At 49.4% G+C, this 27,946-nt stretch overlaps 1 protein-coding gene and 1 long non-coding RNA gene across 3 annotated transcripts; one reads left to right on the top strand and one right to left on the bottom strand.

Moving 5' to 3' along the window:
* Nucleotides 1-102: 102 nt before the first annotated feature.
* On the top strand, nt 103-27,946 carry SYNM (synemin). Of its 2 annotated transcripts, XM_082387086.1 has the most exons (5): nt 107-1,040; nt 9,097-9,221; nt 19,613-19,683; nt 21,641-24,051; nt 24,973-27,946. In XM_082387086.1, the coding sequence occupies exons 1-5, from the start codon at nt 231-233 to the stop codon at nt 25,309-25,311; spliced, it is 3,756 nt and encodes a 1,251-aa protein (XP_082243212.1). In that variant the 5' UTR covers nt 107-230; the 3' UTR covers nt 25,312-27,946. The 2 variants fall into 2 exon arrangements, with proteins under 2 accessions (XP_082243211.1, XP_082243212.1); XM_082387085.1 differs by having other exon boundaries at nt 103-1,040; nt 21,641-27,946.
* LOC309626430 lies at nt 15,296-19,604 on the bottom strand. Its single transcript, XR_014243190.1, has 2 exons — nt 17,611-19,604; nt 15,296-15,679 (listed from the first exon to the last, which is right to left on the bottom strand). It is a non-coding gene; the product is annotated as an uncharacterized lncRNA (long non-coding RNA).

Genomic DNA, 27,946 nt, shown 5'->3' with positions numbered 1-27,946 from the left:
GGGGGCGCTGTCCGGCCACAGTGGCCGCGCCGGGCCGCGCTCTGATTGGCTGGAGGCCGTGGCCCGCTCCCATTCCCGCCCTCCCGGCCTGTTAAGTGCAGTCTCTCGCCAGCTCCCGCCCCAGTCTGCGGGCCTCCGGAGTAGCGGCGGGGCCGGAGCGGCACAGCAAAGGGGACAAGACCAGGGTAGGAGGGAACCAGCCGGCTGGGAGAGACCCGCACACCATCAAGATGCTGTCCTGGCGGCTGCAAACGGGCTCCGAGAAGGCCGAGCTGCAGGAGCTCAACGCCCGGCTGTACGACTACGTGTGCCGGGTACGGGAGCTGGAGCGCGAAAACCTGCTCCTGGAGGAGGAGCTGCGCGGCCGGCGTGGGTACGAGGGCCTGTGGGCCGAGGCGCAAGCCCGCTTCGCCAAGGAGGCGCGCAGCCTGCGGCAGCAGCTAGACGAACTGAGCTGGGCCACAGCGCTGGCTGAGGGCGAGCGCGACGCGCTGCGGCGCGAGCTGCGGGAGCTGCAGCTGCTGGGCGAGGAGGCACGCGCAGCCCGCGGCCGCCTGGACGCCGAGCTGGACGCGCAGCGGTGGGAGCTGCAGGAGGAGTTGGGCGCGCGCGCCGGCCTCGAGGCGTTGCTGGGCTCGCTGCAGGCCGAGCGCCGCGGCCTAGACGAGGCCCACGAACGCGACGTGCGGGAGCTGCGCGCGCGCGCCGCCGGCCTGACCCTGCGCTACCGCGCCCGCGCCGGCGGCCCCACCGCGCCCCCGCCGCGCATGCGGGAGGTCCACAACGGCTACGCGCTGCTTGTGGCCGACTCATGGCGGGAGACCATGCAGCTGTACGAGGGCGAGGTGCGCGAGCTGGAGGAGGCGCTGCGGCGCGGCCAGGAGAGCCGGCGCGAGGCCGAGGAGGAGACGCGGCTGTACGCGCAGGAGGCGGAGGCGCTGCGGCGTGAGGCGCTCGAGATGGAGCAGCTGCGGGCGCAGCTGGAGGATGAGCTGCTGTGGGTGCGCGAGGCGTACGAGCTGCGGGCAGAGGAGCGGCAGGTCAGTGTGCTGGGAAGCCCCCAGCCCAGGCCCGCGCGCCCTGCGGGTGGGGGCCGCGGGGGAGCGGTGGGGCTCCCCGGACCACGGCTCGTTCATGCCAGGCGCGACGTCGCCCACGGGCGGGGCCGGCCCAGAGGGTGCCGGTGGGGACCCAGGCGCCGAAGGGACCGCCCTGCTCTGCAGTGGGGCCTCAGGGTCCCGGCATCTCGCCACCCCTGGTTCTTCGACTCAGTGGGCGAGTGCCAAGTGGCAGGTCCCGCTGGATAGACCCGTCCCTGCCCTCCTGTTTGGTTGTCAATTTCTTTGGCCCTTGGCATGACTGGGTGCATCCTGACAAATGACCCTCTCAAGCTCTAGGTTCTCTTTCAATTTCCTGTGTTTCGAAGACCGAGTTCACTTAAAAGTCAACCAAGAAGCCCCAGAAGTGACTTCCAGAGGTGACAGCTCTTTCCTTCTCAGACAAGTCTCAGTGTTGGGAGATTTCTAGGCAATGGTCAAGTCCTTATCGTGAGCCGTTCAGAATGGCAGCTCCGTTGGCACTAGGGCTCCCCTGGGGAAAACTTAACTTGTTTTACAAATCGGTTTTTATTTTGCCAGGATGATTTCCCAGTTGGAAGCAGCTGGTGGTGGCTCCCTGGGCCACTGCCTCATTTGTTCTTAGGAGGGGCAGTAATCTTAATGCAGAGAAGAGCATTAAGATCAGAGATGTTTTTCTCACAGTACAAGCTGATGTCCGATCTCTGGGTTGTGTAAAAGCTGTGGTAACGCAGGTCCCTATGGCAGGATGTTATTACAAGTACAGGTAATATAAACAGTTCCTGTTTCAGAGAAGCAGAGCTCAGACTTCTGACACTGACACGGTGACACCTGTGGCTGGATTTATTGTCTGTACACCCAGTCCAGTCCCAGGGTTAGCCCTGGTCCTGCCCAGTCTGGGCCAGAATTGGAAGTATTCCCAAATCCTGCTGTCATCAGTTCTTAGGATGACAGTTTAAGACAACATCCACACAAATTCAGAAATATTTTAAAGGGAACAGTTCGTAGCTTCAAGTTAAAAATTTGTGTTGGAGTGATTTTGTGCCTTTTAAAAAAATTAGAAGTAAAGGAAACATGGCAGTTGTGGCATAGAGGCCTGTGGTGACCTCACAGGCATCCACAAATAATCAGCAGTTATCTGTTGACTACCCCTGGTCCTTAGCACTGTACTGGGGCTTCACTCTTCAAAGAACTAGAGTCTGGATGGGGAATCATATAAAGCAATACAGTACAAAGTTGTTTGGGATTTAATCTTTTGGATCATAGGTTTTGTTTGGCCTCTGCCTCATAATTTTCAAAAGCCTTCTGCTGGGGTTGTAGGTGGGACAAGGGGAGGGGCCGGTGAAGTATGTGCTGATTTCCGGAGCTTACTCTAGACTCCAGAGCGCTTCCCTTTCCGATGATGGTGGCCAGGGATGCCAGTTCCATGGGGCCCCATGCTCTGTGTTGAGTGAAAGTTAAAAAGTGTCTTTAATGTAAGCTTTCACAGAGCTTTTAACCAAAGAGAAGTGCCTGCCAAACTCACTGCCCACTGAACCCCTTTGTAGGGAACCCCTGCTACCACCTCAAGGGTCCCTGCTGTGCAAGCAGGTTTGGAAAAGGCTTCTTTGAGACGTGTTTTGTGGGCTAAATCCCCACCATTCGTTTGCCATCATAGCTCACTTGGCTCATTTTGTACCTGGAAGCTCTGGTTTCAGTGTTCTTTTTTAGCAGCAGAAACCTTTCCCCCGCAGTTAACTCTTAAGTGCACCGCCAGATATGAAACAGATAAAAGCAGAGTTCCTCTGATTCCAGGACAGGTGGGGACCTGAAGTGCCGTTCAAAATCACCTTTTTTAACACAGGGACTCCAGGGTACTTCCCTGGGGTCACACCTGCCCCAGAACTAGGATCCCACCCTCCTGTCCAGTGATATCTCTCCTATTGGAATTTGCTTCTTTCCCCTAAAAGTAAAGAGTAAGGAAAATGTCTATAAGGACTTGGATATATTTCAGTTCCAATTTGTGGCTGTTTCATTGTACTGCATGTTTCCTTATCCATAGCCTGAATCTTTCACCAGTTACCTTAAAGCAACCATATTTCAAGTTGCATTCCAAAAGACTCAATACCAAGCATTAGTATATTTTTTTAAGAAGTGTAAAAATGCTAGATATTTTGTTAAAGAGTAAATATGGATGATTTAACCCCAAGCCCCTTATGTTTTCAAATTCTATAGAAGCTTAGCCTGGGGAGACTGAAAATATCATAAAACCTGATTTAACTAATTTACTGTAATAAAAGTTTCATTACTAAGAGTTAGCCTTTATCAAGAGCTTTTTGTGTGGCAGGTAGCAGAGGTACCAAGCCCATCACATGTGTATTCACTCTCACTCCTCACATCAGTCTTAGGAGGTGGGTACTAATATTTACCCCATTTTACAGATGATGAAACTGAGGCCCATAGGTCACCTAGTTAGTAAGTAGCTAAGCCTGGGTTTGATTCATGCTCAATTGCCTGAGCAACTAACCACTGGGCAATATTCCCTCTCTTCTATCCGTTCTATTAAAGATGAACTTTAAACCAGTATTCAGTTTGCTTTCATAGAACAATGATCAGTGTTCTTCCTAAGGCATAGCACAGAGGTGCCTGTTAATCTACAGTCCTAAAATGCTTTCAGACCCTTCCAGCTGGCTGTTGTCAGAATAGTTTTAGTGTTAAGTCTTTCATTTACTTTTTAACGTGTTCCATACGGTTTAATGGGAACCCCTCTCCCTCATCTGGAGGCAGGAATGCCCACATAGTGCCCAGGCTCTGGGCTGGCACTGCAGCTTGAGGGGGAAAGATGCTCACTAGGACTTTCTTTCTGGGAAAAATGGGCCTTCCCAGATGGCCTACATGCCTTAGACCTCTCTCGTAGGCCCCTCGCCTCAGATTTGCCAGAGAAAAGTTTGCTGAAATGACATCCAAGTTCCCAGCATTTTATATGTAGTTCAGATCACTTGAAGCCTAATTAATACACCCTGTCTCCCAGTCTGCAGGAAGGGGCTTCAGACAAAAACTAAGATGTTTGTGATTTACACCAGCCTTACCCCATAAACATTGAGATTTTGGCTCGTGAAAGTGCACTCTTAGCCTCAAGGCTGACTGTGGCCAGCTTCCACGCCCCCAAGACATGACTGAATGAGAACTTTCTTTCGATAGGAATGGAGTTGGTTTAGCTGCCCTACCTGGGTCTGAATTGTGGCTCTGCCACTGTTTGTGTCTCCGTTTCCCCATCTGTGAACTAGGGGTAATGAAAATGGCCCACAGGGTGCATCCCCATTCAGTTCACTCATTGAGTACTTGGTGTGCCAAGCTTGCCTCTTAAGTGCTGGGGGTACAGCAGGGAGCATAACAGAAACAAAACAGAGAAAGTCCTTGACTGCACAGGTCTGGAGGTGGAAACAGTTCAGTGTTCAGGAGCAGGTGTGGCTGGGGCGAGTGGGCGAAGGTGGCCTCTACAGGACCTGGGCTTCGGCTCTGAGCACGTGGGAAGTCGCTGGAGGACTCTGCGCAGAGGTGGGTGGTGACCCGTGTCTTCATGGAATCTCCCTGGCTGCTGTGATACACATAGACTGTGTGGGGCACGTGTGGGAATAGGGAGACCTCTTTAGGAGACACTTGCCACCGTCAAGGCAGTAGGTGCTGGAGGCTTGGGCCAGGGGCAGCAGCGAAGGGCAGAGGCAGGAATCTACCCTGAAGTTGAAGCCCATGGGGTTTGTGGATGGATTGGATGTGGTGGGAGAGAGAGGGAGAAATCAAGTCCGCTCCAGGGCCTGGGGCCTGAGCAGCTGGAGGAAGGGGGGTGGTGCAGGAAGGCAGGCTTGGGTGGGAGAGCAGATTTCAGTTTGAAATTCTTCTGAGATACCCACCTGGTCTTGTAACATAAATGATGGGTCTGGAGTTCAGGGTGTTGTATGGGCCAGAGATATAAACACTTAGCATCCAATCAATGCTTATTATTAACAAACATCTAGTTTTTGCATCTAAATGAAGTTATCACAGAATTTAAATTCCCTCGAGCTCTCTAACGTTCAAGATTCTCAGTGCGTGACCATGACACTTGCAAGCTCTTCCTGTTGTGTCTGGGTGACTTGCTCGGCAAGGAGCTGCTCAAGTTTGGTTAAGAGAAAGTGAATTCTTTGGACAATGAGGGCAGCATGCTTTCCCTGATGTAGCCTACATTTCATCACCAGTTGTGATGCTGCCCAAACGTTCTCTAAATAGCAACTAGAAAGGTGACCTTTCTCCCCAGCTCTAACATTTGGCAAAACTGCTCCTGCTTGGGTTAGAATTTGCTGTGTCTCAGGCTCCAGTGCCTTGGCTTGGCCCACGGTTTGAAAACTTCTGGAGAAGTGGAAGCCAAGTCTGAAGCTTTATTCAACCAGCAGGATCGGTTACAATTTCTGTGAAGACTGTTGGGAGCCAATAATTCTTATATTCCTGCTTCCAAAAGTCAACGAATTTTCCTTTGACAGTTTAGGAAGAGTTGACTCACATGGGAATGTGGTTGGAACTGCACTTATTTTAACTTAAACACAGTTTGATTTTCCTCCTCTTATTTTGCGGGGTGCAGAAATGTTCTGTACCCCCAGGAGGGAGAGAATCTTCGTGTTACCTCCTTGGCATGGCTGGGAGATCTTGACCTGCTTAGGAGGCTTGTAGTTAGAGAATTGAATGTGTTTGATTTTTTTTTCTAAGCATTTTAACAGCAATCAAACTTTTTTGTGAAGAAGGCATTACTACACATTGCCAGATTTTAATATTTAGGTAGAATTTCCTGTAGTAGGAAGGAGTCGTATATTTATGTTTACAGAACATTTTATACTGTAACCTTGTACCTGAGTTTATACTCCCTCTAAAATGGGGGAACATAGGCTTTTAACACTGAGACTTAACTATAGAATGTGTGAATGTTGTGACTAAATTCTGGCAACTGTCACTTAAATCAAGACTGGCCAATGGTCTGCTTTGATGAACCTCTTTATCTATTTATAATGCCAGTTTTGGAGGGTGTTTACACTTACCCACCCTCGGATACTAGCTAGCGGTTTTTAAATTTACTCCTTTGCTTTAAAAGCTAAGTGGCTTCAGTTTTTGTTTTTAGCATACTTTGTATAAACAAAAAGAACCTAGCAACAATTATTAGCTTAGATATATAGAACTGCTATGAGAAGCAGAATTATTTACATGCTGATCATTCATGCATCTTCTTAGATGGTAAATCCAGTGTGGGACTTAGTTACATTCATTCCTTAGTTTCATAGACATTACATATTTACTTTGGACTGCCAGCATATTGCCAGGTGCCTTTGGTGGAGGGATTACATGAGAAATGAAAATAGATTCCTTCTCCCGTTGTCTTATAATTTTTAAATTCCACAAAAATAAATGTCTAAAAATGTAGCCTGTTAATTGTATTCAGGAATAATGCTACATTTCATTGCAAACGAAAAGTTAAAGTATATGGACTTATTCAAAGTTTAAATATTTGTTCAGTTAACTGTTCCCCAGCGTAACTATAAAATGTTATATAAAACTGTAATGCAGAGTAGGGCAAAACTGTAAAATGGTACAAATGAAGCCATTGTGTTTATTAATTAAAATATATTGTCGATTGAAAATAGTACATTTTGGGGACTTCCCTGGTGGCACAGTGGTTAAGAACCCACCTGCCAATGCAGGGGACACGGGTTCAATCCCTGGTCTGGGAAGATCCCACATGCCACAGAGCAGCTAAGCCCATGCGCCACAACTACTGAGCCTGTGCTCTAGAGCCTGTGAGCCATAACTGCTGAGCCCTCGTGCCACAACTACTGAAGCCTGCATGCCTAGAGCCCGTGTTTTGCAACAAGAGAAGCCACTGCAATGAGAAGCATGCCCACCACAACGAAAGAGTAGTTCCCACTCACTGCAACGAGAGAAAGCCCGTGTGCAGCAACAAAGACCCAACGCAGTCAAAAATAAATAAATAAATCAAATAAAAATAAATACATTTATTAAAAAAAAAAAAGAAAACAGTACATTTTGAGGAGGGTAATATTATCTTGATCATTTCATTTTAAATCTAGTTCACTGGTTGCGTGCTGTGTGACTTGCATGTGAAGGGCATTTTTCTAGAGGCGGGGGCTGGGGGGATGCATGAGACAGCGACAGGCTGTGCCTTGCAGTGTCTCCCAGGCTGGGGCGGGGGGGTTGGGTGGTGGGACATGGACAGATGCAATTAACCAGGAGGGAGCGGAAGTGCTATGGGGGCGATGTGAACACGTGCCCGGGGAGCACTTATTAAACTACACGAGAACAGTCATAAAAGTTTATATCCAGGTGTGACTTTTGACATTTATGCCCAGAATATATTCTTGTCACATTAACATAACTTTTCTTCCCAGATGATTTTTTTTTTTTTTTTTTTAGAAATACACGTTCTTTTTTTTTATTTATTTATTTTATGACTGTGTTGAGTCTTCGTTTCTGTGTGAGGGCTTTCTCTAGTTGCGGCAAGTGGGGACCACTCTTCATCGCGGTACGCGGGCCTCTCACCATCGCGGCCTCTCTTGTTGCGGTGCACAGGCTCCAGACGCGCAGGCTCAGTAATTGTGGCTCACGGGCCCAGTTGCTCCGTGGCATGTGGGATCTTCCCAGACCAGGGCTCGAACCCGTGTCCCCTGCATTGGCAGGCAGATTCTCAACCACTGCACCACCAGGGAAGCCCTTCCCAGATGATTTTAAAGTAGCTTTTCTAGGTGAAACAAAGAACTCTGTATCATGAGTATGGGGGAAATTCTGTTTCAGATCTGAGTAAATTCTGTTTTAAATATAGTAAAACCCCTGCTTTCTAGTCTTGCCTTATTTTATTTATTTATTTATTTATTTATTTAAAACTTCTTTTTATTTTTTATTTTAAAAAGATTTATTTATTATTTATTTATTTATAATTTATTTTTGGCTGCGTTGGGTCTTAGTTGTCGCATGTGGGATCTTCGTTGAGGCATGCGGGATCTTTTGTTGGGGTGTGCGGGCTTCTCTCTAGTTGTGGCGTGCGTATTTTCTCTCTATAGTTGTGGCACGCAGGCTCCAGGGCGTGTGGACTCTGTAGTTGTGGTACGCGGGTTCCAGAGTGCGTGGGCTCTGTAGTTTGTGGCATGAAAGCTCTCTAGTTGAGACTCGCGAGCTCAGTAGTTGTGGTGCATGGGCTTAGTTGTCCTGCGGCATGTGGGATCTTAGTTCCCTGACCAGGGATAGAACACACGTCCCCTGCATTGTAAGGTGGCTTCTCTACCACTGTACCACCAGGGAGGTCCCTAGTCTTGGCCTATTTTAAATAACATCTTACTTCACTAGTGTCATATATTGACTTCCCTAAGCTGACTGATGTCTGAGCTGTAGAGATGCTTTACAAGCATTCATTATTATTAGGGAGAATGAAAAGAGAAGCCCGTGTCCTAGCCACATCTTCCTTATGCGCTGATTAAAAAAAAAGAAACCTTCCAGGTGGGAGAAATATAGTATTTAAAAATCATCCTTGGGACTTCCCTGGTGGTGCAGTGGTTAAGAATATGCTTGCCTATGCAGGGGACACGGGTTCAAGCCCTAGTCCGGGAAGATCCCACATGCCGCGGAGCAACTAAGCCCGTGTGCCACAACTACTGAGCCTGCGCTTTAGAGCCCGTGAGCCACAACTACTGAACCCCACACGCCGAGAGCCCTTGCTCCACGACAAGAGAAGCCACCACAATGAGAAGCCTGCACACCGCAACGAAGAGTAGCCCCCGCTCACCGCAACTGGAGAAAGCCCACATGCAGCAACGAAGACCCAACACAGCCAAAAATAAATAAATAAATTTATAAAAAAATAAATAAATAAAAATCATCCTTGCAATGACTGCATTTTTAATAAACTTGGAGATTTTTCATCTCTTTTTGTGTCCTGAGCTCTTGGTACCTTAAGTTCAACCCAGCAAAGCTCCAGTCCTCTGATCCCAAAACCTTCTGTTCTCTTTAGAGAAAGATTGCCTGCCTGGAGGATGAGAAGGCAGCCCTTAACTTGGCCATGGCTGACCGGCTGCGGGACTATCAGGAGCTCGTGCAGGTGAAGACTGGCCTCAGTCTGGAGGTGGCAACCTACAGGTAAGGATGCTGCGCTGAGTCCACCAAGCTGAAGCTGGCAGTGTGAAAGTCCCTGCAGCCTCCGTGGAGTGGCTGTGGCTTTGTGACAGCAGAGAGCAGCCCTGGTGTGGCCAAGTGAGGCGTCCAGGGCCAGAGAGGGAAGGAGGAGCGGGGCCATGCTCAGATCACGGAGCAGGCATCCCCTGATGGTGGGAGTAGCCAAGTTTTGCACCCTTGCCTGCTCTTTGCGTGTGTCCTGGGAACTGGTGAAGAGCTTTGCACACGTCAACTCCTCAGATCCTAGGGATTAGGTTCTGTGTTAGTTACAGAGCTAGAAAGGGAGGTACCGGGACTTGAACCCCGAAGATCTGAGTCCATCTGCCTGTTGTGCTGTTGCTTCAAATCCCAGGGCTCTGACTCTGTCTACAGGGATTTGGCCTTAAAAGTACTGCGTCTCTGCCCAAAGATCAGCATGGCACTGCAGGCGACTGGCTTTGTTTATCAAGATGTTGACTTGAATTTGACCAAGCCAGATGAAACAGTCACAGAGCCCTCAAAGGGGCAGAGGACATGGCCCGGTATCCCTGGAGGGGCCTGTGGGTCACAGAGTGGCACTTGCCCTCGGCGCCCCCTTCCTGCCCCCCGGGGGTGAGCCATCTCTGGCTGAGGTGGCACCCCTCACCTTGCAGCTTTCCTGATTGGTGAGGACTGGTACCGAGGGACCCAGATCTCAGACACTTACAATGGAAGGAATTTTAGGGACCCAGTTTCCCCACTTGTGAGAATGATCATGGTGGCCAACGTTACTGAGCCCTTACTGCCTGCCGGACGCAGTGGTAAGTCCTTCGCGGCTGCTCACTGCCCATAGTCACCCTCTGGTGGTGGACACACCACACCCCTTTTGCAGGTGAGGGAAGGGGCCTGGAAGCAGGGATCCAGGCTGCTGAGGGGCCTGTGCCTTACCCACCAAGCATAACAGCCCTTGGAGGAGCCTCTGGCTGAATTGAGGGATGGTCCTAGGGCCAAGCTGGTGGGGGCCTTGCTGGGTCCCTGCTCTGGGAGCTATGCAGCCTGAGTCCTGCAGAAGGGATGCTGGTCAGGGCATGGGGGAGGGGAGAGGAGGCACTTGCCAGCCTGTCTTTCCCAAAGTCCATCTCCACAGTCTTCTTGGAAATCTCATGGGGTGAACAATTGCAAAATTAAATTGGTAGGGTATTGAAACAAATGCTGAGCGAGATAAGCTAAGCTTTACTAATAAGGAAAACTTCAAAACAGTCGTGCTTTATTTGGGGGAAGGAAGCATTAGGATTTTTTTTACTTGCAAGTGACAGAAACCCTTCTCAGACTGGCTCAAGTCAAAAAAGGCATTTATTACTCATATAACTGAAAAAGTCCTTAGTTTTGGGCATGGTAGGTTCAGGTGCCCGGATGGGGTTGTTGGCAGGCTGTCCCTGCCTTCTCTGGCCCCTCCTTCCTTGCTCTGCCCCCACAGTGGCAGGAGGGGCCCCAAGCAGCTCCAGGCTTTTGTCCTTGAAACCCCCAATCCTGTGGTCAGAGGAGGGGGCTCTTTCCCACCATCCTAGCAGGACTCCTGGACCCCCTCTGGCTCTGCTGGGTCACGTGTCCATCCTTGGCTCGGGGAACGAAGTGCTTGAAAGGGGTCAGCTTCCTATGAGTCACATGGACTGAGATTCAGGTGGGAGGTACCCCAAACAAGGCATCGTTCTAGAGCAGATGCTGGGTCAGCCTAGAAAACCCACATCTGTGCCCCTGTTAGGTGACACCTGGTGTCAGGTGGGGTCTTTTCTCTACAGAGGCAGTTGGATCTTCCTGTTTCCTTTTTGTAAGAGTTCTCTGGGTTGGAGTCAGGAGACTTTGATTTTATGCCTCATCTCTCTGGGATTTTGAGCCCTTTCCTTCCTCGCTTTGTCCTGCCCCCAGTTCTCTGTCATGAAAAGTCAGAGGGCACAGGTGGGCATCTTGCCTGAGAGGCCAGGGCCTTACCTCTCTGGTAGGTGTTCACAACCCTACCAGCTTAGCTTTCCTCAAGGCTTAGCTTTTTCTAGCTTTTCTCTTGGTCACGAGCCTTTTTCACTCATGTCAGCAGGGACAGAGTTTACTCCTGTCTGTGGCCGGGCGTTTCTTTAACCCATTTAGGGATTGACTTGGCCCTCTCCTAGGAGTTTAGGAAGCATCAGTCCTTTCTGGGAAGTGAGTGATTGATTTCACTGTGTGCCTTCCTGAAGTCCAAGTTTGCATGGGGAAAATGGGGAGCTCAGCCCAGGAGCCTGCATATGCCCGGCCCTGCCCAGCTCCAGACCCCAGCCTCTGTGGTTAGAACTGTTGCCACCCCCCTGCCCTCCAGTGCTTAGGATTGAGTCTGGGAGATGCCCGCAGGTCTAAAAGACGTACAGGGGTAGAATATGACCTGCTTCTTTGTATCAGCCAAAAGCCTAGCATTTTTTATCACTGATAAGTGTCCTGAAGATAAACGCTTGCCATGTCTTACATGATTCTTTCAGTACTTTGTGCTGCTGCCCAAATTCTGAGGCCAGGTATGAAAATTCCTCTTCACAAGTGCCCATTTGATCTTTACAAACCTCGACCCTCCATCTCCGGAAGTTGACCTTCTTCCCACACCCTGCCTCTCTTGAGGGCGGCAGGGACAGTCAGCTCCGTGGGGACCACGTTCCAGGGTCCCGTGCAGTGTGACTGCTCACCAGCCCTGTCCAGAGGGGCTGAGGTGGCCAGTGCTGTGGCAGGCATTGCTTCGCCCGCCGTGGCTGAGGTTGTGTTTCCCCGAAGTGGCCGCTCCTCTAGCACTGCTCAGACAGACATGTGAGGTGTGTGAGCCACTGCTCACACACCACACATGGAAGAGAAGGGCTGTGGCTCTGGAAAGCTGAAAGCACATCACAGCACGGCTGGACTCTGCGGGCTGTGCTGAGGCCAGGTCTCAAGTATCGTGAGTCCTTCCAAACCCAGATATTTGGCCCTTTCCGGAAACCTTAAAGAAGAAACGTTAAGGTAATAATAAAATGGTGCAACTCATAATTTATAGGGATAGACTTACAGTTTATATGTAAATATATAATTTAACAAAATAATAAAATTAAAACAAAGCAAACCTCAGAGTCTAAGACTGGAGGATTTCACCAAAACTAAGTTGGCCAGTTGGTGGCCAGGGAGACCGTGGCACCTGGCCTGGCAGGTGAATGTGAGAATGAGCCCTTTGCTCCCACATTGCAGGTGATGATGGGCAGAAGCCGTGGGGCTGGGCTGGGGCTGAGGATGCTGAGAGAAGGGGGAAGTGTGGGAGAAGACAGGCTGGCACAGTTGTGCTTGCTCTTGTCTGCCTGTCTCCAGTGGTGTCATGTGGGGCTGGAGATGCTTATCCGCCTGACATGTCATCTCGAGGTTTTTCCTGACGTGTGTGCTTATTATACGAGGGGCTGAGTGATGAAAGGGGAGATTCTCAGAAACAGGACAGGGCGTGGCTCTCAGCTGCATCTGCACATGGGCATCACTGGGAGAAGCTGATGAAGCATCGGCTCCTGGACCCAGTTTAGATATTCCCATTAGATTGGCACAGGGTGGGCCCAGGCATGGTAGTGCTAGAACTCCGAGGATGATGGTCAGATGCGTCCAGGGAAGAGAAACACTGGTCCAGGGCCTTGCTCGCAGGGGCCTGCAGACCCATAGTGTGGGCATCACTAGGCATCTCAAACTTGTGGGAAACCTTGGGCCCACCCCAGACCTACAAGACAAAGTTGCCTTGTCACAAGATCCCAGGTGATTTGTGTGCACACTACTGTTTGCAGAGCAGCCCACGGGCATCCAGAAAGCTCTAAGCCTGTCTCACAGCAGCCTAGAGGACAAGACAAAGGATAGGCAGGCTGAGTGGGGGGCTGGTGCTGTGGGGGGCTGATGGAGTTTGCAGAGCAGGCTTCCTGGAAGAGGCAGTGCCAAGTCTTGCAGGAAGGGCAGCCAGGAAGAGACCATGTGGGAAGGGCTTTCCAGGCAGAGGGGGCAGCCCGGGCGAGGACCTGAGGACTGACCTCGCGTGCCATCTGTGGCAATGCCAAGCATTCGGGCGTCCCTGGGCAGCTTGGTTTTGGGGGCTGTCATTGAGGGCCATGTATGTTGGGTGGATAAGAGCCACACCCGTGAAGCCATGTTTTGTGAGCTGGGTGGGGTTTGTGCTCTCAGGCTGCTCTGGAGCTGCTCGGCATGCAGGGTGTGATGCCTGCTCAGAGGGGCTCAGAAGCGTGCGGCCGGGTGCTGAGGATCGTGTGCTGTGGATAAGGCTGCACGGACTGAGGTAGCCTCCTACACCATAGGAAACAAGACACGTGCCCCAAGACACACAAGTGCAAGTTTTCTGGAATCAGAAGGGAGTTGTGAGAATCAGGGAAGGTTTCTAGAGGGAGATGAGATTGATCTGGATCTTGAAGGATGGCAGAGATTTGAACAGACATAGAAGAGGGGGAGGTGGGAAGTGGGGGGTGGCATGGGAGGGAGGGAGGGAGAAGTATGGTTAGGTGAAAAGTCAAACAAGATGTTAAAGTAACAGTATGCATGTTCCAAGAAAATACTGTACATGGTTTACTGCCAATGAACAGAGTTTGATAAAGATGGTTAGGAGGAGGAATGGAGAGCTTCAGGCCGAGGTAATTAAGAGAGATTTTCAAGGGATGTGGGATTTGAGTTGGGCCTTGAAGGGGCAGGGAAAGTGGGGAATAGGAATTGGACTGGCAGAAAGGTGTCAGGAAGGAGCTCCAGGTGCACAAGTCAGGATAAGAAAATAAGTGGAGGAAGGAGAATGCAAGATGAGTCAGCAGAGGCCTGGAAGGAGGCAGATTGCAGGGGCCTCCATTGCCAGGCCACTGAGATGGGGCGGTCCCGGGGCCAAAGCCGAGGAGAGGGGAGCCAGGTGCTGGCAGGTGGAGTGCAGGAGGGTCTGGGCCTGGGGTGGAAGGGGTATGTGTGTCTGTGGGTGGGGGCGGAGGCCTCGGGAGGTGCATGTGGTGGTCGGAGATTCGGGACCTGACATAGGTAGGTACCCGAGGGAGCCTCCACTCAGGGCTGGTGGGGGCAGTGATGGAGGGGCCGGGAGCAGGAGGTTTCTGGGTAGGAACGTGGGCAGGCGTGCTACTGGGCACACAGTCTTCTAAACTAGACCACCCCACACTGAGCCTTTTCCACAAAGCGGGTGGAGAGGGCTCAGTGGGCTTATTCAGACTTAGTGTATAATCTGAAGATGGTGAAACTGACAGTATTCAGAACCCACCATGTCCCAAACCCCTCTACTGCTGACATAAAGATCAAGCCCAAAAGCTATAGATTGAGAACTTGCAGAAACACAGTTAAAAAATAGAGCACTCCCGCCCCCATCCCCCCCACCCACAAAAAAAGAAAACAGAACCCAATCATCAGGAGTAAGCTGTTAGAAAATATACTGGAAAAAAGAAGATAGTCAAAATTGGAACAAAAAATGCAAAAATAACCCAGGAATAAACTGAGTCCAGAAATCACAAAACTGAGGGTAAGAAGGGGTCCATCCTGGATTTCTTATCTGGGGGACAGATGATGAAATCTCCATCAAAATTTAAAAAGAGGCTTTGTTTTTTATGTTTTGGGGGTGGAGAATATAACAATTCTAAGTTTTACCTGAAAAAATGGAAAGCAGGGCCAAAGGATTTCTCAGACAAAAAACACTAAAGGGAGTCTTGCCTGGCAAGATACAAAAATGTAGTGCAACGGTTTCCTGCCTGGGGACTTTATGGCAAAGTCCTTTTAAAAGGTTAGTTTCTTTGTATGTCTGTGCTGGGGGAGGACGTGCAGAGCCCCCCTTTCCTCTTTCTGATGGCAGTGGGCAGAGGTGGCAGGTTTTAACTGAGAATATTCAGTCTCTAGGTTTAGACTGCTAATGAAGCAGTACAGATAACGCTTAACATTGCTAATTTCATCATTTTAATGATGTTTCTGGTTGCTCCACTGTTTTTAAGATCACCTGTACCTTTTTATGTTTCTGTTCAAAGGAGAACATTTCTTGGGAAGTTCTCAAGTTCTTGGAGAAATACATTTTTAAAAAATTAATTAATTTATTTATTTTTGGCTGCATTGGGTCTTCGTTGCTGCGTGCGGGCTTTCTCTAGTTGCGGCGAGCGGGGGCTACTCTTCGTTGCAGCGCGCGGGCTTCTCATTGCAGTGGCTTCTCTTGTTTTGAAGCGCGGGCTCTAGGCGTGTGGGCTTCAGTAGTTGTGGCACGTGGGCTCAGTAGTTGTGGCTCGCAGGCTGTAGAGCGCAGGCTCAGTAGTTGTGGCGCACGGGCCTAGTTGCTCTGCGGCATGTGGGATCTTCCCGGACCAGGGCTCGAACCCGTGTCCCCTGCATTGGCAGGTGGATTCTTAACCACTGCACCACCAGGGAAGTCCCCATTTTGTTTTTTTAAAGTTGAATCCTATTTTTGGGAAAACCTATAAAAAATGTGTTAACAGTGAGACTTACCTGGTTATTAGGTGAAAAATTTGAAGTTAATAAAACCTTGTAGTTTTAAGGATAGATAATTAGGATCAACGGATACATTTGGTTGTTAGCCTTACCCACATCATTGCGTAAATGAATTAGCCCTCAGTTAACCATGACTTTAGGTAATCCAGAATCTCTTCCCTTCTTGAACTACTTTGGTTAATGGAAAATCACCTTTCTTCTGAGGTCAATAGGAGATGATGTAGATGATGATGATGATGATGGCTGATATTTATTGAGCACATATTCTGTGACAGCCATTGTCGCAAGAACTTTCCAATCACTTTATTAATTACCACCACAAACCTGTGAGTGCTCCCTGTTTCAGAAATGGGGAAACTGAACCACAGAGGGTTTGAGCAGCTTGCCCAAGGTCATAGGACTAGGAAGTGGCAGGATTTGAATCCAGGCAACCTGATTCTGGAGGTTTCTCTGTTAACCACTTCCTGTGCTTCCTCTTTCTGCTTTATTAGTAATCTTATTCTTTATGTCAGTCTTTTTTTTTCTGTCTCTGGAATCGACAGATGGGCTTTCCTTATGTGATTTCATCCTGAGCACAGAGGGAATGACCAGAGGCTGCCTGGCACCACTGCCTCCTTGTTGTCTTTCACATGCCTGTGCTTGGGACAGACCCTTTCCAAACCAGATGGTGATGCTGGTCCTGTGGATGGACTTCTGCCCCTCTCTCCTCCCTTCCCCCTCCAGTCCCCAGTCTAGAGTGACAGGCAGTCCCCTGTCCTCTCTGGAGCTGGGGCCCAGGGAAGCTCCTTCTCCCAGCCCCTCCCCCTTTTCCTCCCACAGCCTGCGTTTTGCCAGGAAGCACCACGTGAGACATTCCTCCACCCAGGACAGGCAGGCTCCCCCACTGGCATTGCTTCTGGAAACATCCTCCGACTCTCCCTCCTCCCTGACGCTTGTCCTTGTTTCTGGTGGGCGTGCAGGGTGGCTGCCTTGTGCCCACTGTGTGGAGCAACAGCAGATGTGCCCTGAGCTGCCATCAGGATAATCTGTCCCAGACGGGAGTCCCACTGCTGGTTGGCCCGTGGGTGGTCTGTTAGGGCCTGGCACCCAGCCAGGGGCTGCATTAGCGCTCCCTTCCAACTTGTGGGCTTGTCTCCGCCACCTTAGTGAGGCCAGGGACCTGGTTTTCCAGCACATGTTTGCTTGTTTTCCTGACTCTCGAGAGGCTGCCAACCTGTGGGCCTGTGTGAGATGTTCACTTATAGCCCATGATTCAAGCGGTTGGCATTTCTCACTGGTACTGTGGGTCCCAGGCAGTTTTCTTCCACCGCTCCCCAAATAACCAGAGAACGCTTGACCTGCTCCTTAAAGTTGTACGAGTCTGTTCCTTAAAAACGTTCCTTTGAGAGCTTTTGAGGGAATTGACCCTTTTTGGCCTTGCCCCAGGGGTTTTGTTTATGCCTCTGCCACCTAGTCTCGTGAGCTGTGCTGGTGGAGACGGGATGTCATGTGTCATTGTGGGGGGGTGGGGGGTTCGTAAAGGCATGGATTCAGGGACCAGTGTCTCAGCATGCCTGTGAGGCCCTGTGCTGGGCGCCCAGGTGGAGAAGGTGGCTCCTGCCTGTTGGACCAGCCACTGGGAGGAGGAGTCACTGTGGACCTGAGTTCTTCCCTAGCGGGAGCTGCTGCTCTTCCCTGTAGGGACATTTTGATTGAAATCACCAAGAGATGTTGGATCCGCTTTCATTAATATGGTCTGGAGGGTCTGTCTGCAGCATTTGTTCTAAAATGTATGTGAAATGGCACCATCTCTGGCCCCGCAGGGAGGCCCAGGCAGCTTGCAGGGGCGGCTGAGTGCCCAGGCCTGGGCTCCCTTTCTCTTGCTGATGAGTGCAGGCCTGCACTCCAGTCTGCTCACCTGTAGGGCCAGGATGCCCATCGTCGGCCCAGTGTGGGGTTGCCAGCAGGACTTGGTGAGATAGAGGGGAGGGTTAGAGCCTGTTTGGTGCTCAGTCTTAGGGCTGGTGAAGGCCTTGGGCACAGGAGCATTAGCGCTGTGTCACCCCTCGGGGTCTGGTGCCCCCTCCTAGGAACGACAGTACCTGACTCAGGGTCCTGAACTCAGTAAAAGTTTGGTGATGGCTTGGATTTTCCCTTAAAGAGAAGCAAAACCATTCCCCTTTGAGGGGAGAGGGGAGAAGTTTTTCCCCCAAGAGGATCTTCTTTACCCTGACCGCCCCCCACCCCCGCCCCCGCCCCGGCCCCGGCCATCAGTTCTCGGCTGACCTGGATGCCCCGCGAGCACTTTCTGTCCTGACCTGGGCAGCTGGTGTGGGAGCCCTGTGGTGCCTGCGGCTTCCTCCCGAGCGGGCAGAGGGAAGATCTGAGATAGGACTTGGCTTCTCAGTAGCCCCCCGTGGACCTTTAGCTGTAGGATGCTACCTTTCCTGCTGCTGTCATCCTGGGGCGCAGACCCTCCCAGGCTGACTTTTACCTTGAACGTGTTCCTTTTATTCTATACAGACCTCAGGATTTTCTCGGCAGTGGAAGCTATTTGTGTTCCTGGAACCGGACATGCTTGGTCATGAGGGTGTGGGATTAATGGGCTGGTGTCCTGTTTCCTGGCTCTCGCCTGGCGTGGAGGGCAGGGCTCTGGACACGGCCCCTCGGCTTCCTGCGTCCGCACCTGCACGCTGTAGTCGCAGCTTGCAGGAGAACCCTCCCGTGCACAGCTGGACTGGAAGCCCTCTCACCCTTGTCTTTGCTTTTTCCTCAGGGGGGCCTCCTTGCTCTCTTCCACCTGCCCGCAGGGTTCTCGCATTTGTGGGAATCACTGCGTTTGAATCAGTGGAAATAGAACTTGGCCCTGGTCTGCCTGATCCGAGAGTCCCCACCCAGCTCTGGCGTCCCTTCCCTCTTTGGCTGCCTGGCTCTCAGTGGTCAGATCAGCATTTCCAAGTGGGCCCCGCTTCTGCTTGCCCTTTGCCATATGCAGTATATTTCTTGGAACTGACGTTAGTGACCTCACACGTTGCCCTAGCAACTGAACAACTGTTGTGCCCGCAGCAGCCCACGTCCTAGGGTCTCCAAACAATGGATATCCCGCACTGACCCACTGCGGTGTGCTGGGACTATGGGGCCTGACCTCTGCTCTCTCCTCAGGGCTCTGAGTCATAGACGTGAATAACAACTTAATGAAGACTCTAGAGTTTTACACTTTGGGAGCTAGACATGGCCAAAGAACCCACCTAGTCCAGTGCATTTTGCCATTTTATCAGAGGAGATAACTGGATGCTGCCTGGAATGAGACCCCTGGGGGCCTAGGTGGTGGAGGGGCGTGGTCTGCAGCTCTTCCTTCTCCTCTTATGCCTGCCCTTTCCATCGCTCCTCTTTTTTCATCTCTAAGACGTCCCCATGGAACCCAGTATGAAAACTGCAGATGCCGTCTGGCTGCCTTATTTACAAACAAATGTCAGTCCTTATTCTGCCCTTAGTCAGCCCCTGACCTGTGACTCCAGAGAGACCCCAGTGGGGTAGTAGTAATTGTTTTGGGTCCCTGTAGTCCAGGGTGACCTGCCAGGCATGGGCCCTTCCTTGCTTCCCAGGGAAGCCAGACCCCCGACCTCCCTTCCTGGGCCCACATCCCTCTGTCTCCTCCTCTTCCATGCCCTGGGTTTGGAAGGGTTTTCTAGAAGGCCTTGGCTCTCCAGTCCTTCTGAAGCCCTGGCCCCCTCATTTTGTTCATTTAGCTGATAGACGCTCTCTCCAGCCAGGTCTGCTGGGGTAGGCTTGCGCCCCAGTGGTGCAGCATCTGCAGACACATGACACTGTGACAGTGTATCATTGACCAGATCGACAGCTAACAGAGGCACTTCTTGTCTTTTATTTCCTAATGAGTTTTTTAAAAATAATTTTTACAGAGCCTTACTGGAAGGAGAAAGTAATCCGGAGATACAGATCTTGACTGAGCGCATTGAAAATGTGCCACAAGGTAAATATAAGGAAAGCTTATCATTTAACATTAAGATGCTGTCTATCTGAGCAGGTTCATTCCGTGGATAAAGAGTAAAGCATCATTATCTGGAAGAGTTGGGGTTAGATAAGAGTTTTCAGATACCTGTCATTTGTCCCTCTCAAGTATCAAATAGATTTTATTTAATGGGTCATAGTTTCAATAATAATGCAAATGAAATTATGTGGGAAAGGACTTCATTAACTCATTTGTTCATCTAGCCAGTGTTTGAGGTTGCTTCCTACCCAACGTGGTGAGGGAGGAGAGGGCTGATGGAAAGCTGGGAAGTGTGAAGGGTGAGAGGTGGACGTGGATTTGTTCATCACACCCTGTGGAGGGAACACCCTTTACAGACCAAAGACTTACAGCCTTAACCCAAACCTAGGGAGGTATTACTTTGTACAGCAGGCAATCAACACTGGAACTCGTGACCCTACTGGCGGGAGAGGTGGGAAGGATTACACTGTTTCCACCAGCCTAGGTTTGTGTGGGCAGCTCAGGGTGATGTGAGCGGCAGTGTCACCTAGTGCCCTGAAGTCAGCCTCAGTTCGGGCCAAAAGCTGCAGCACAAAGCCCGTACTTCCTGTAGCTGCAGAACTGACATTAGAGAGTTAATGTTCATCAGAAAGACCCGGAGAACCTGTAGGATGACTTTTTTTTTTAAAGTTTTCCCAGCCCTGTAAAACCTTAAAAAGCTTTCTGGCTAAGCAAGGGCAGATTACATTATGTGCAGTATGTTCTGTATACACCTTACTCTGTGTAGTTTCAGGCTCCATGAGTGTTGCCATGTTCAAAATCATGGTACATTGGGATTACATGTATGTACTGGTTACTGCTGTCAGGAGAATGTGATTATAACAGTCAATCTGGATAGGTGGTAGTTTTTAAAAAAAAGAACACTCCCCATCTTTATTTTCAAAAACAACATCCCTATTAGACACTTCACAGATTGACAGGTCACTGGGTTCAGAATAATTTTGGTTCCAGTCATCTGTGACTGGAAGGGATTTGGTCTTAGTGTCCAGCAAGTTTGCTTTTGAATTTGAGAGTAAGGTTGGTTGGCTGCTGTGGGGGAGACCCACGGGGCGAGAAGCCTCTGCCCAGCTCAGCAGATGGGTGTGGGTGGGCACAAAGGGGTGCCTGCAGGGTGGATGATGCTCCTGGCCCGGCCACATTCCTGCCACCAGCTGCCACCCCTAAAAGTAGGTACCCTGGGTAGCATGTCTGCGGATGGTCCAGAGCAAAGCAGGAAGCCCCATGGACTGCCTCCCAACCCCAGGACCATGACATTAAGACAGATTGTAGTATTGGTGATTGGTTGGCTTCCTGCTTTGGCACCTTTTCAAATGAAATGTTTGTTAAAAAAAAAAAAAAAAGTATAAAAATAGAAGAAATCAGGAATTTAAAAAAAAAAGTTAAATTCTTCAGTATTTGTTGGCCCAACATGGCAATCAAATGAAAAATAGTAAAAGGTTGAGGGGTTATGCCATTCAGTGTTTAGTATTTATGTACTCTGTAGTACTTATGAAGCTCTTCTCTGCTAATCAGTAAAATAAAGTTATCTCAACAAAGTGGAAATGAAGGATTCCAAATTGTGAAATTTCTGCCACATAAATAGCACCCCTAACGTCTCTGGCACATGTGCCATGCTTTACGATCACACGTTTGATATATTTAAGATGCATGAATATTTTAAGATCAGTAATTGGAGAAAAGTGTTGTGTGGAAGCATTCGTAGGGCTATATTTTATTGTCATAGGTTTCTTTAAACTACCAGAAAAAAATAATTTGGGGGTTGAAAATATCTCATTTATAATGACCTTCCTGTGGTAATAGTGTATATTATGATGGGATGGGATTTGATCTGTTGTGATGCTTTTAAGATGAAAAAAGGTAATGATGGCTATCATTTTAATGCACTGTTCAATTTCTACAGAATTCAGAAACAAGCCCTATCAATATACCACCTCAGTATTACAGAGGGAAAATGAAAGAAATCTGTTTCCAAGGCAGAAAGCACATTCGGCGAGCTTCAATCACAGCCTGGCGCCACGTTCTCAGACGGCTGTTAGAAGCGCTGCCAGAAGAGACTTCCTGGGCTCCAGATACTCTTCCTTTATCACTACCCCGCAGGACAACTCTTATGAAAAAACTGCCAGCAGTCAAACCAACTTCAGAACTTTCTCTCCAACCCCTGGTCTTTTAAGAAATACTGAAGCTCAAGTGAAAACATTCCCTGATAGACCAAAAACCGAAGGTATAAAGGGCCCCCCCACTAATTTAGCCAAAGAGTCCGCCGTTGCCCAAGAGTCCTACCAAGAACGCCGGGACAGTGTGGCGGCAGGTGCTTCCGAGAGCACTTGGGCAAATGAGAGGACCATCACTTTGGGAAAGAAAATGGAAGCTAAAGCCACAAGGGAGCAGGAGAGAAACAGACCGGGAACCATCCAAACAAAGCGAGAAGAGAAAATGTTTGATTCTAAAGAGAAGGCTTCAGAGGAGAGAAACTTAAGGTGGGAAGAACTTACAAAGTTAGATAAAGAAGCAAGAAAGAGAGAAAGCCAGCAAATGAAGGAAAAGGCAAAGGAGGAGTCACTGGAGAAAAGTGTGAGGGAGAGAGAGATACCAATCAGTCTAGAAGTATCCCAGGACAGCACAGCAGAGGCGGCCCCCCAAGGTCTCCAGACACCCCTAAAGAAGGATGCTGGTGATGGAACACCTAGAGGGGTGGAAACGAGAGAGGCGGGGCTCAGGCTGGGCACCAGCGACACTGCAGGCTCTCTGAAAGGTAATTCCATGACTGAAACCATAGCTGAGAACATCGTTTCCAGTATCCTGAAGCAGTTTACCCACTCTCCTGAGACAGAAGCATCTGCTGATTCTTTTCCAGACACAAAAGTCACTTACATGGACAGGAAAGAGCTTCCCGGTGACAGGAAAACAAAGACTGAGATAGTTGTGGAGTCAAAACTGACTGAAGAGGTCGACATTTCAGATGAAGCTGGCCTGGACTACCTGTTAAGCAAGGATGCTAAGGAGGTGAAGCTGAAAGGAAAATCAGCTGAGCATTTGATCGGAGATATAATCGGTCTTGGTCTGAAGGGGAGAGAGGGGAGAGCAAAGGTCGTCAACGTGGAGATCATCGAGGAGCCCGTGAGCTATGTCAGTGGCGAGAAGGCGGATGAGTTTTCTACACCATTCGAAGTGGAGGAGGTCGATGACGTGTCTTCGGGCTCCAAGGGGCTTGTTGTTGAGGAGGAAGTTTACAGAGAAACAGATACCACGTGCTCAGGGAATGAAGGTCAAAAGACCAGGCAGCCCCAAGAGAACATAACTCACTTTGAAGAAGTGACGGAGGCAGGTGACTTGGAGGGAGAGCAGAGTTATTTGGTGTCGACTCCGGACGAATACCCTGGTGGCCACGAGAGAGTTGAAGGCTCTGTGTACGGGCAGATCCACATCGAGGAGGAGTCCACCATCAGGTACTCCTGGCAAGATGAAATTGTGCCAGGGTCTCGGAGAAGAATGGAGGGGGACGATGCATTGGGAGAGAAGGTTGTGAAGCCACTGGATGTTCCAGAAGCATCTCTGGAGGGGGACATGGGTTCTACTCACTGGAAAGGACAAGCGAGAAGTGGTGAGTTTCATGCTGAACCCATAGTCATTGAAAAGGAAATTAAAATACCACATGAATTCCACACATCCATTAAGGGAGGCTTCAAGGAGCCCAGGCACCAGCTGGTGGAAGTGATTGAGCAGCTGGAGGAGAGCCTTCCAGAGCGCATGAAGGAAGAGCTGTCCGCCTTCACCGGAGAGGGTCAGGGCGGGCCTGGGGGTGTTTCCGTTGATGTAAAGAAAGTCCAGACTGTGGGTGGCGGGGCTGTGACCTTAGTGGCCGAAGTCAACCTCTCGCAGACGGTGGATGCCGATCAGTTAGACCTGGAGGAGCTGAGCAGGGATGAAGCGGGTGAGATCGAGAAGGCCGTGGAGTCGGTGGTACGAGACGGCCTGGCTAGGCGGCACAGCCCGGCCCCTGGCAGCCCAGATGGGGAGGCCAGAGCGGAGGCCCCGGCTGCCAGCCACGGCTTCAAGCGCTGGGCCACCCAGGAGCTGTACAGCCCCTCTGGTGAGGAGGCCGACGCTGGCCGGGCCTCTCCCCGCACGGAGTTGGTCACTTCCCAGGGCCCCATGTCGGCCACCGTGGAAGTCACCAGCCCAAGGGGCTTTGCCCAGTCACATGTGCTGGAGGACGTCAGTCAGTCTGTGAGGCACGTTCAAATAGAGCCCCCTGGAACTTGGAGGACTGAGCAAGTCTCACCCGAAGGACCCGCCGCCCAGGTGGTGGAGGTAAGTGGGGAAGGTGACCTGAGTTGGGCAGCAAGCTCGGCGGGAGCCAGCTTGTCTGCAAGGCATCTTACGTTGGGTCCCGATCAAAGTCAATTGTCCAAAGAAGTCTTCTTCCCAGGGCCTGACCCTCCCTGTCCGGGGGCCGGGGACTCAGAAGAGCCTGGCCCGGCAGAGCTTTCCACAGATCCTGACAGATCGGGGAGGCACAGGCCATTTGGCTCCCAACAATTTCATTCTAAGAGGGAAATTATTTTTCAGGCTCCCACTTCTGAGGCAGGGAAGGTTGGTGATTATTTTTCAACAGAAGAGTCAGCGGGTACCCAGACTTCTGTGAAGCACCTTCAGTTAGGCCCCAGGGAGGGGTTCAGTGAGCAGATCCAGCTCACAGCCCCCCTTTCAGACAGAATGGAGTTGGGTGTCAGAGAAGCTTCTGTGCGCACGGAAGTGTGGTCAGGGAATGGCACATCCATCAGGCACATCAAGACCGTGCCTCAGAGGCATCAAGGCACCGAGCAGATAGTTCCCCCACCCTCGGAATTTAGCGACTCAGAAAGCAAAGCCCACAGAGAGGGCTCAGCAGATGTGACCCAGGCCACCCGTAGTTACACTGTGGGTAGGAAAATCCTGATGACTGAAAAGAGCACCTTCCAAACGGTCGTTTCTGAATCGCCTCAGGAGGCTAGTTCAGGAGACACATCAGGGGCAGAAGCGACATCAGGTGTGAGCAGATCCTTTAGGCATATTCAGCTGGGTCCTGCAGAAACCAACACCTCTGCACACGTTGTCTTCCATGGACCCATTTCCAAAACATTTGCACTTGCTGGTTCGGTGGACTCCCCTGAGGTAGGCGAGGTCGCAGACAGTGGCAGAACACTGAGGCACGTTGCCCTGGGGCCCAAAGAAACTTCGTTTACCTTTCAGATGGACGTGAGTAACGTAGAGACGACCCCCCGCTGGACCCGAGAGGCCACAGTCCTCTTCCCCACAGGGACGGAAGCAGAAGCTCATAGTGTGTCTGACCGTGATGCTTGGAGAGATGCCAGCAGTAGGAGTGACCTGGCAGCTGGCGTGAGCTTTCAGGGCTCTGCTGGGGACAGACACCAGGCCCCCGGGGAAAAGGGCAAGGAGCAGGCTGAGTTTGATAAGATGGTGCAGCTGCAGAGGATGGTAGACCAAAGGTCAGTGATTTCGGATGAAAAGAAGGTTGCCCTCCTCTATCTAGACAATCAGGAGGAGGAGAATGAGGGACACTGGTTTTGATAAACATATTTTGTTTTAAATGCCATCTTACTTGGTAACATACCGACGCACAAAGGCCTTTACTTACTTTAGGGGAAGGAGGCGCACTCTTTATTAAAACCTCCCCCCTTTTTTACTTTCTTTAAAGAGTGCTCCAGGCAATGTCAATTTACTTGATAATCTGTAAAGATTTCAAACTAATTCATGCCTTAAAAGGCTTTGGAATTTTATTGAGTTGGAACTTTGACAAAAATATTTTTTATCTTTTTAGTCTTAAAAGCTCCTTGTTCTGGAGTTTTCTTTCTACTCTACCATTCTTGCACCAGGTCACAGAAATGCCTCACATCTGTTTGAAACTATATCTAGGTAAGATGCCTAAATGGTAATGAGATTAAAGTAATATATTTAAGAGTAAATTTTATTTGCATGTGCTAACATGAAATAGTAAACTAACATTTTAAGGGAAAAATGAATACATTTTTCTCTTTCCAAAGTCTTTTCAAAAAGAAATCATAGGAAATAAGCAGATTAAAAAAAAAACTAAATGATTTCATCTTAGGAAAAAGTTATTTGTCATAGAGTTAAATTCATTTAAAGACTTGAATGAATTGCTTTCTATGTGCAGAAATTTAAATAATATAGTATTTTATTTATGGAGAGGACAGCTCCAGCCTCCTGCAGTATATCAGATCAGCACACTAGCTATGTTTACATGAGTTCCTGGAACCCTGCACTGGGTCCAGGCAGGGACAGGGGCTGGGGGGATGATTATTGGGAATGGCTTACAGTACCAATTTTTTGCAGTACTAGGTTGTTTAGTGCACAGTCTAAATACTCTTTTTTGTTATAACCTAAGTTCTGGAGTAGTCAGCTCTTACCAGGGTATACTTGAGCTTTTCTGCACTTTAGCTTCTAAACATTTAATTTTACTGGTGGGAGGTAGACCCTGAAGACAATAAAAAGAACGTTGATGCTCAGACTGTAGCTGGACTCGTGGGATGGTCGTGCACAGTAAAGTTGAAAGCCCAGGTGGGCTGTGCCTCCCAGAGAAGCCCTTTCCAACCCACTGATGATGGGGTGGAGGCCTTTCTGAGCGCAAAGAGTTAGAGATGGAAAAACGGCAACCAACCTCATGGAGGTTTTTGCACTTTCGACAGAAATCATGACAGTGGCGGTGTTTTGTCCAGGGAAACAAATAATACACTAAATAGAATAAGATGTTTTGGGGAGGGAACTGGGTGCCTCTCCTGCTGCCCAGCCCTGAAGCACCCAGGAAGGGCCCTGGAGGAAGGCAGAGGCCCTACTCTTCTGGGCCACAGAGTGTGGCCCTGTAGATATACACCACTGAGTTTAAGATACTAGAATGGGTGTGTTCTGCTGGATTTGTTTTATTTTACATAAAGGTATTGTTTTTAAAGCTTCCTTCTTTAAAGGTGTAGCATCACATAAAAATAGTATCTCTAGGAGCACAGTATTTTAATCCAAACTAGTTTCTTTCACTTAATGTTGTCGAAACTGTACCGCCCCTAACTTTGTCATCCTCAGGTAGGACATGATGATGGAGGGCAGTTATGGAATTTGAGGGTCTTCCCTCTAGGTTTCACTGATGGCCCTCAGACCTCCACAACGCATATCTCCTCAGCTGCCAGGAATGGCTACAACAAGTAGTTTAGGGAGAGTGCGTTTTCCTAATCAAGAAGTGGAGGATCAATGCAGCACAGCTTTCAGGGTGATCTATTTTTAAAACACCGTGAAGCAGTGTATAAAAAGAAAGTAGATTTGAATTGCAAGTGTAAACCTTTGTTATCTGCCAAATGCACTAGTGATTGTCAGAAACTGGTATGGTGGTGACGGCTTTGTCAATGAAGACTTCTTGTTTCTAATATAATGATGAGTTGATTTTATGTTAGTTGTAATTGGTAATGACTTGTATAAGTTATTTATTGGTGAGAATTTGGTCAAGGTGACAGCCTACTGTTTGATGGCAAGACAGACTGATGATGGCGGGAGTCTATTATGTGTGTCTAAGTAGGCTTAGTTTAATGTCACTCTCCTAGCTTGTGACCTTGGAAATGAGGGCTAATGTGAATAGGTTTATTAAAGTCATGACCGACCTCCATTGGAAAATAAATGTCTTAGATCTTAATTTTTATCTCCATGTTGGAATGCATATCTTTAAGAAGTATCCTGACAAGAGTATTTACCAATATGGAGTCATGAGCTGTTGTTGGTTACTAAGTCTCTGGAACACCCAGGAGCAGGGTGTGCCCTTGACCCTGTGACAGGTCATGCCACAGCTCCATGTCCTTTAAAACCAGTCACTCTGGAGACAATAGTAGTCAACTGTGTGGTGGGACAGGGTAAGGACACAACCAGTCTTTTCACATTTATTGTTGTGTAGACAAAACAGTATTAATGGAATGTTTTTCACCTTCCCACTGGCTGTTTTGATATTGTTTGCTTAAAATGTATATTTAGAATGGAATCATCCAAAAAGCTGATCTTGCTAACCACCTGTGAAGGGATATGTCATAAGAATGTATAAAAATAAAAATCTAAGAAAAAATCCCACATTGTTCCTAAAGAGAATGAATGTTTTCCAGTAGGTGTTTTTGTGGTTTTTATTTAAATTCTAATTAAAGCATATATGTGTTTA

The sequence above is a fragment of the Balaenoptera borealis genome, assembly GCF_965194805.1.
Source record: "Balaenoptera borealis genome assembly, chromosome: 3".
Classification (NCBI taxonomy): Eukaryota; Metazoa; Chordata; class Mammalia; order Artiodactyla; family Balaenopteridae; genus Balaenoptera; species Balaenoptera borealis.
Note: the sequence above shows the minus strand (reverse complement) of the source record. Positions and strands in the feature narration are given on the sequence as shown.

Excerpts from the sequence above, each read along its gene's own strand:
- SYNM (XM_082387085.1), top strand. The coding sequence starts at position 231 with ATGCTGTCCTGGCGGCTGCAAACGGGCTCCGAGAAGGCCGAGCTGCAG. Across the intron at positions 9,222-19,612 it reads CTGGAGGTGGCAACCTACAG|AGCCTTACTGGAAGGAGAAA; the intron begins GTAAGGATGCTG and ends TAATTTTTACAG. Across the intron at positions 19,684-21,640 it reads CATTGAAAATGTGCCACAAG|AATTCAGAAACAAGCCCTAT; the intron begins GTAAATATAAGG and ends CAATTTCTACAG.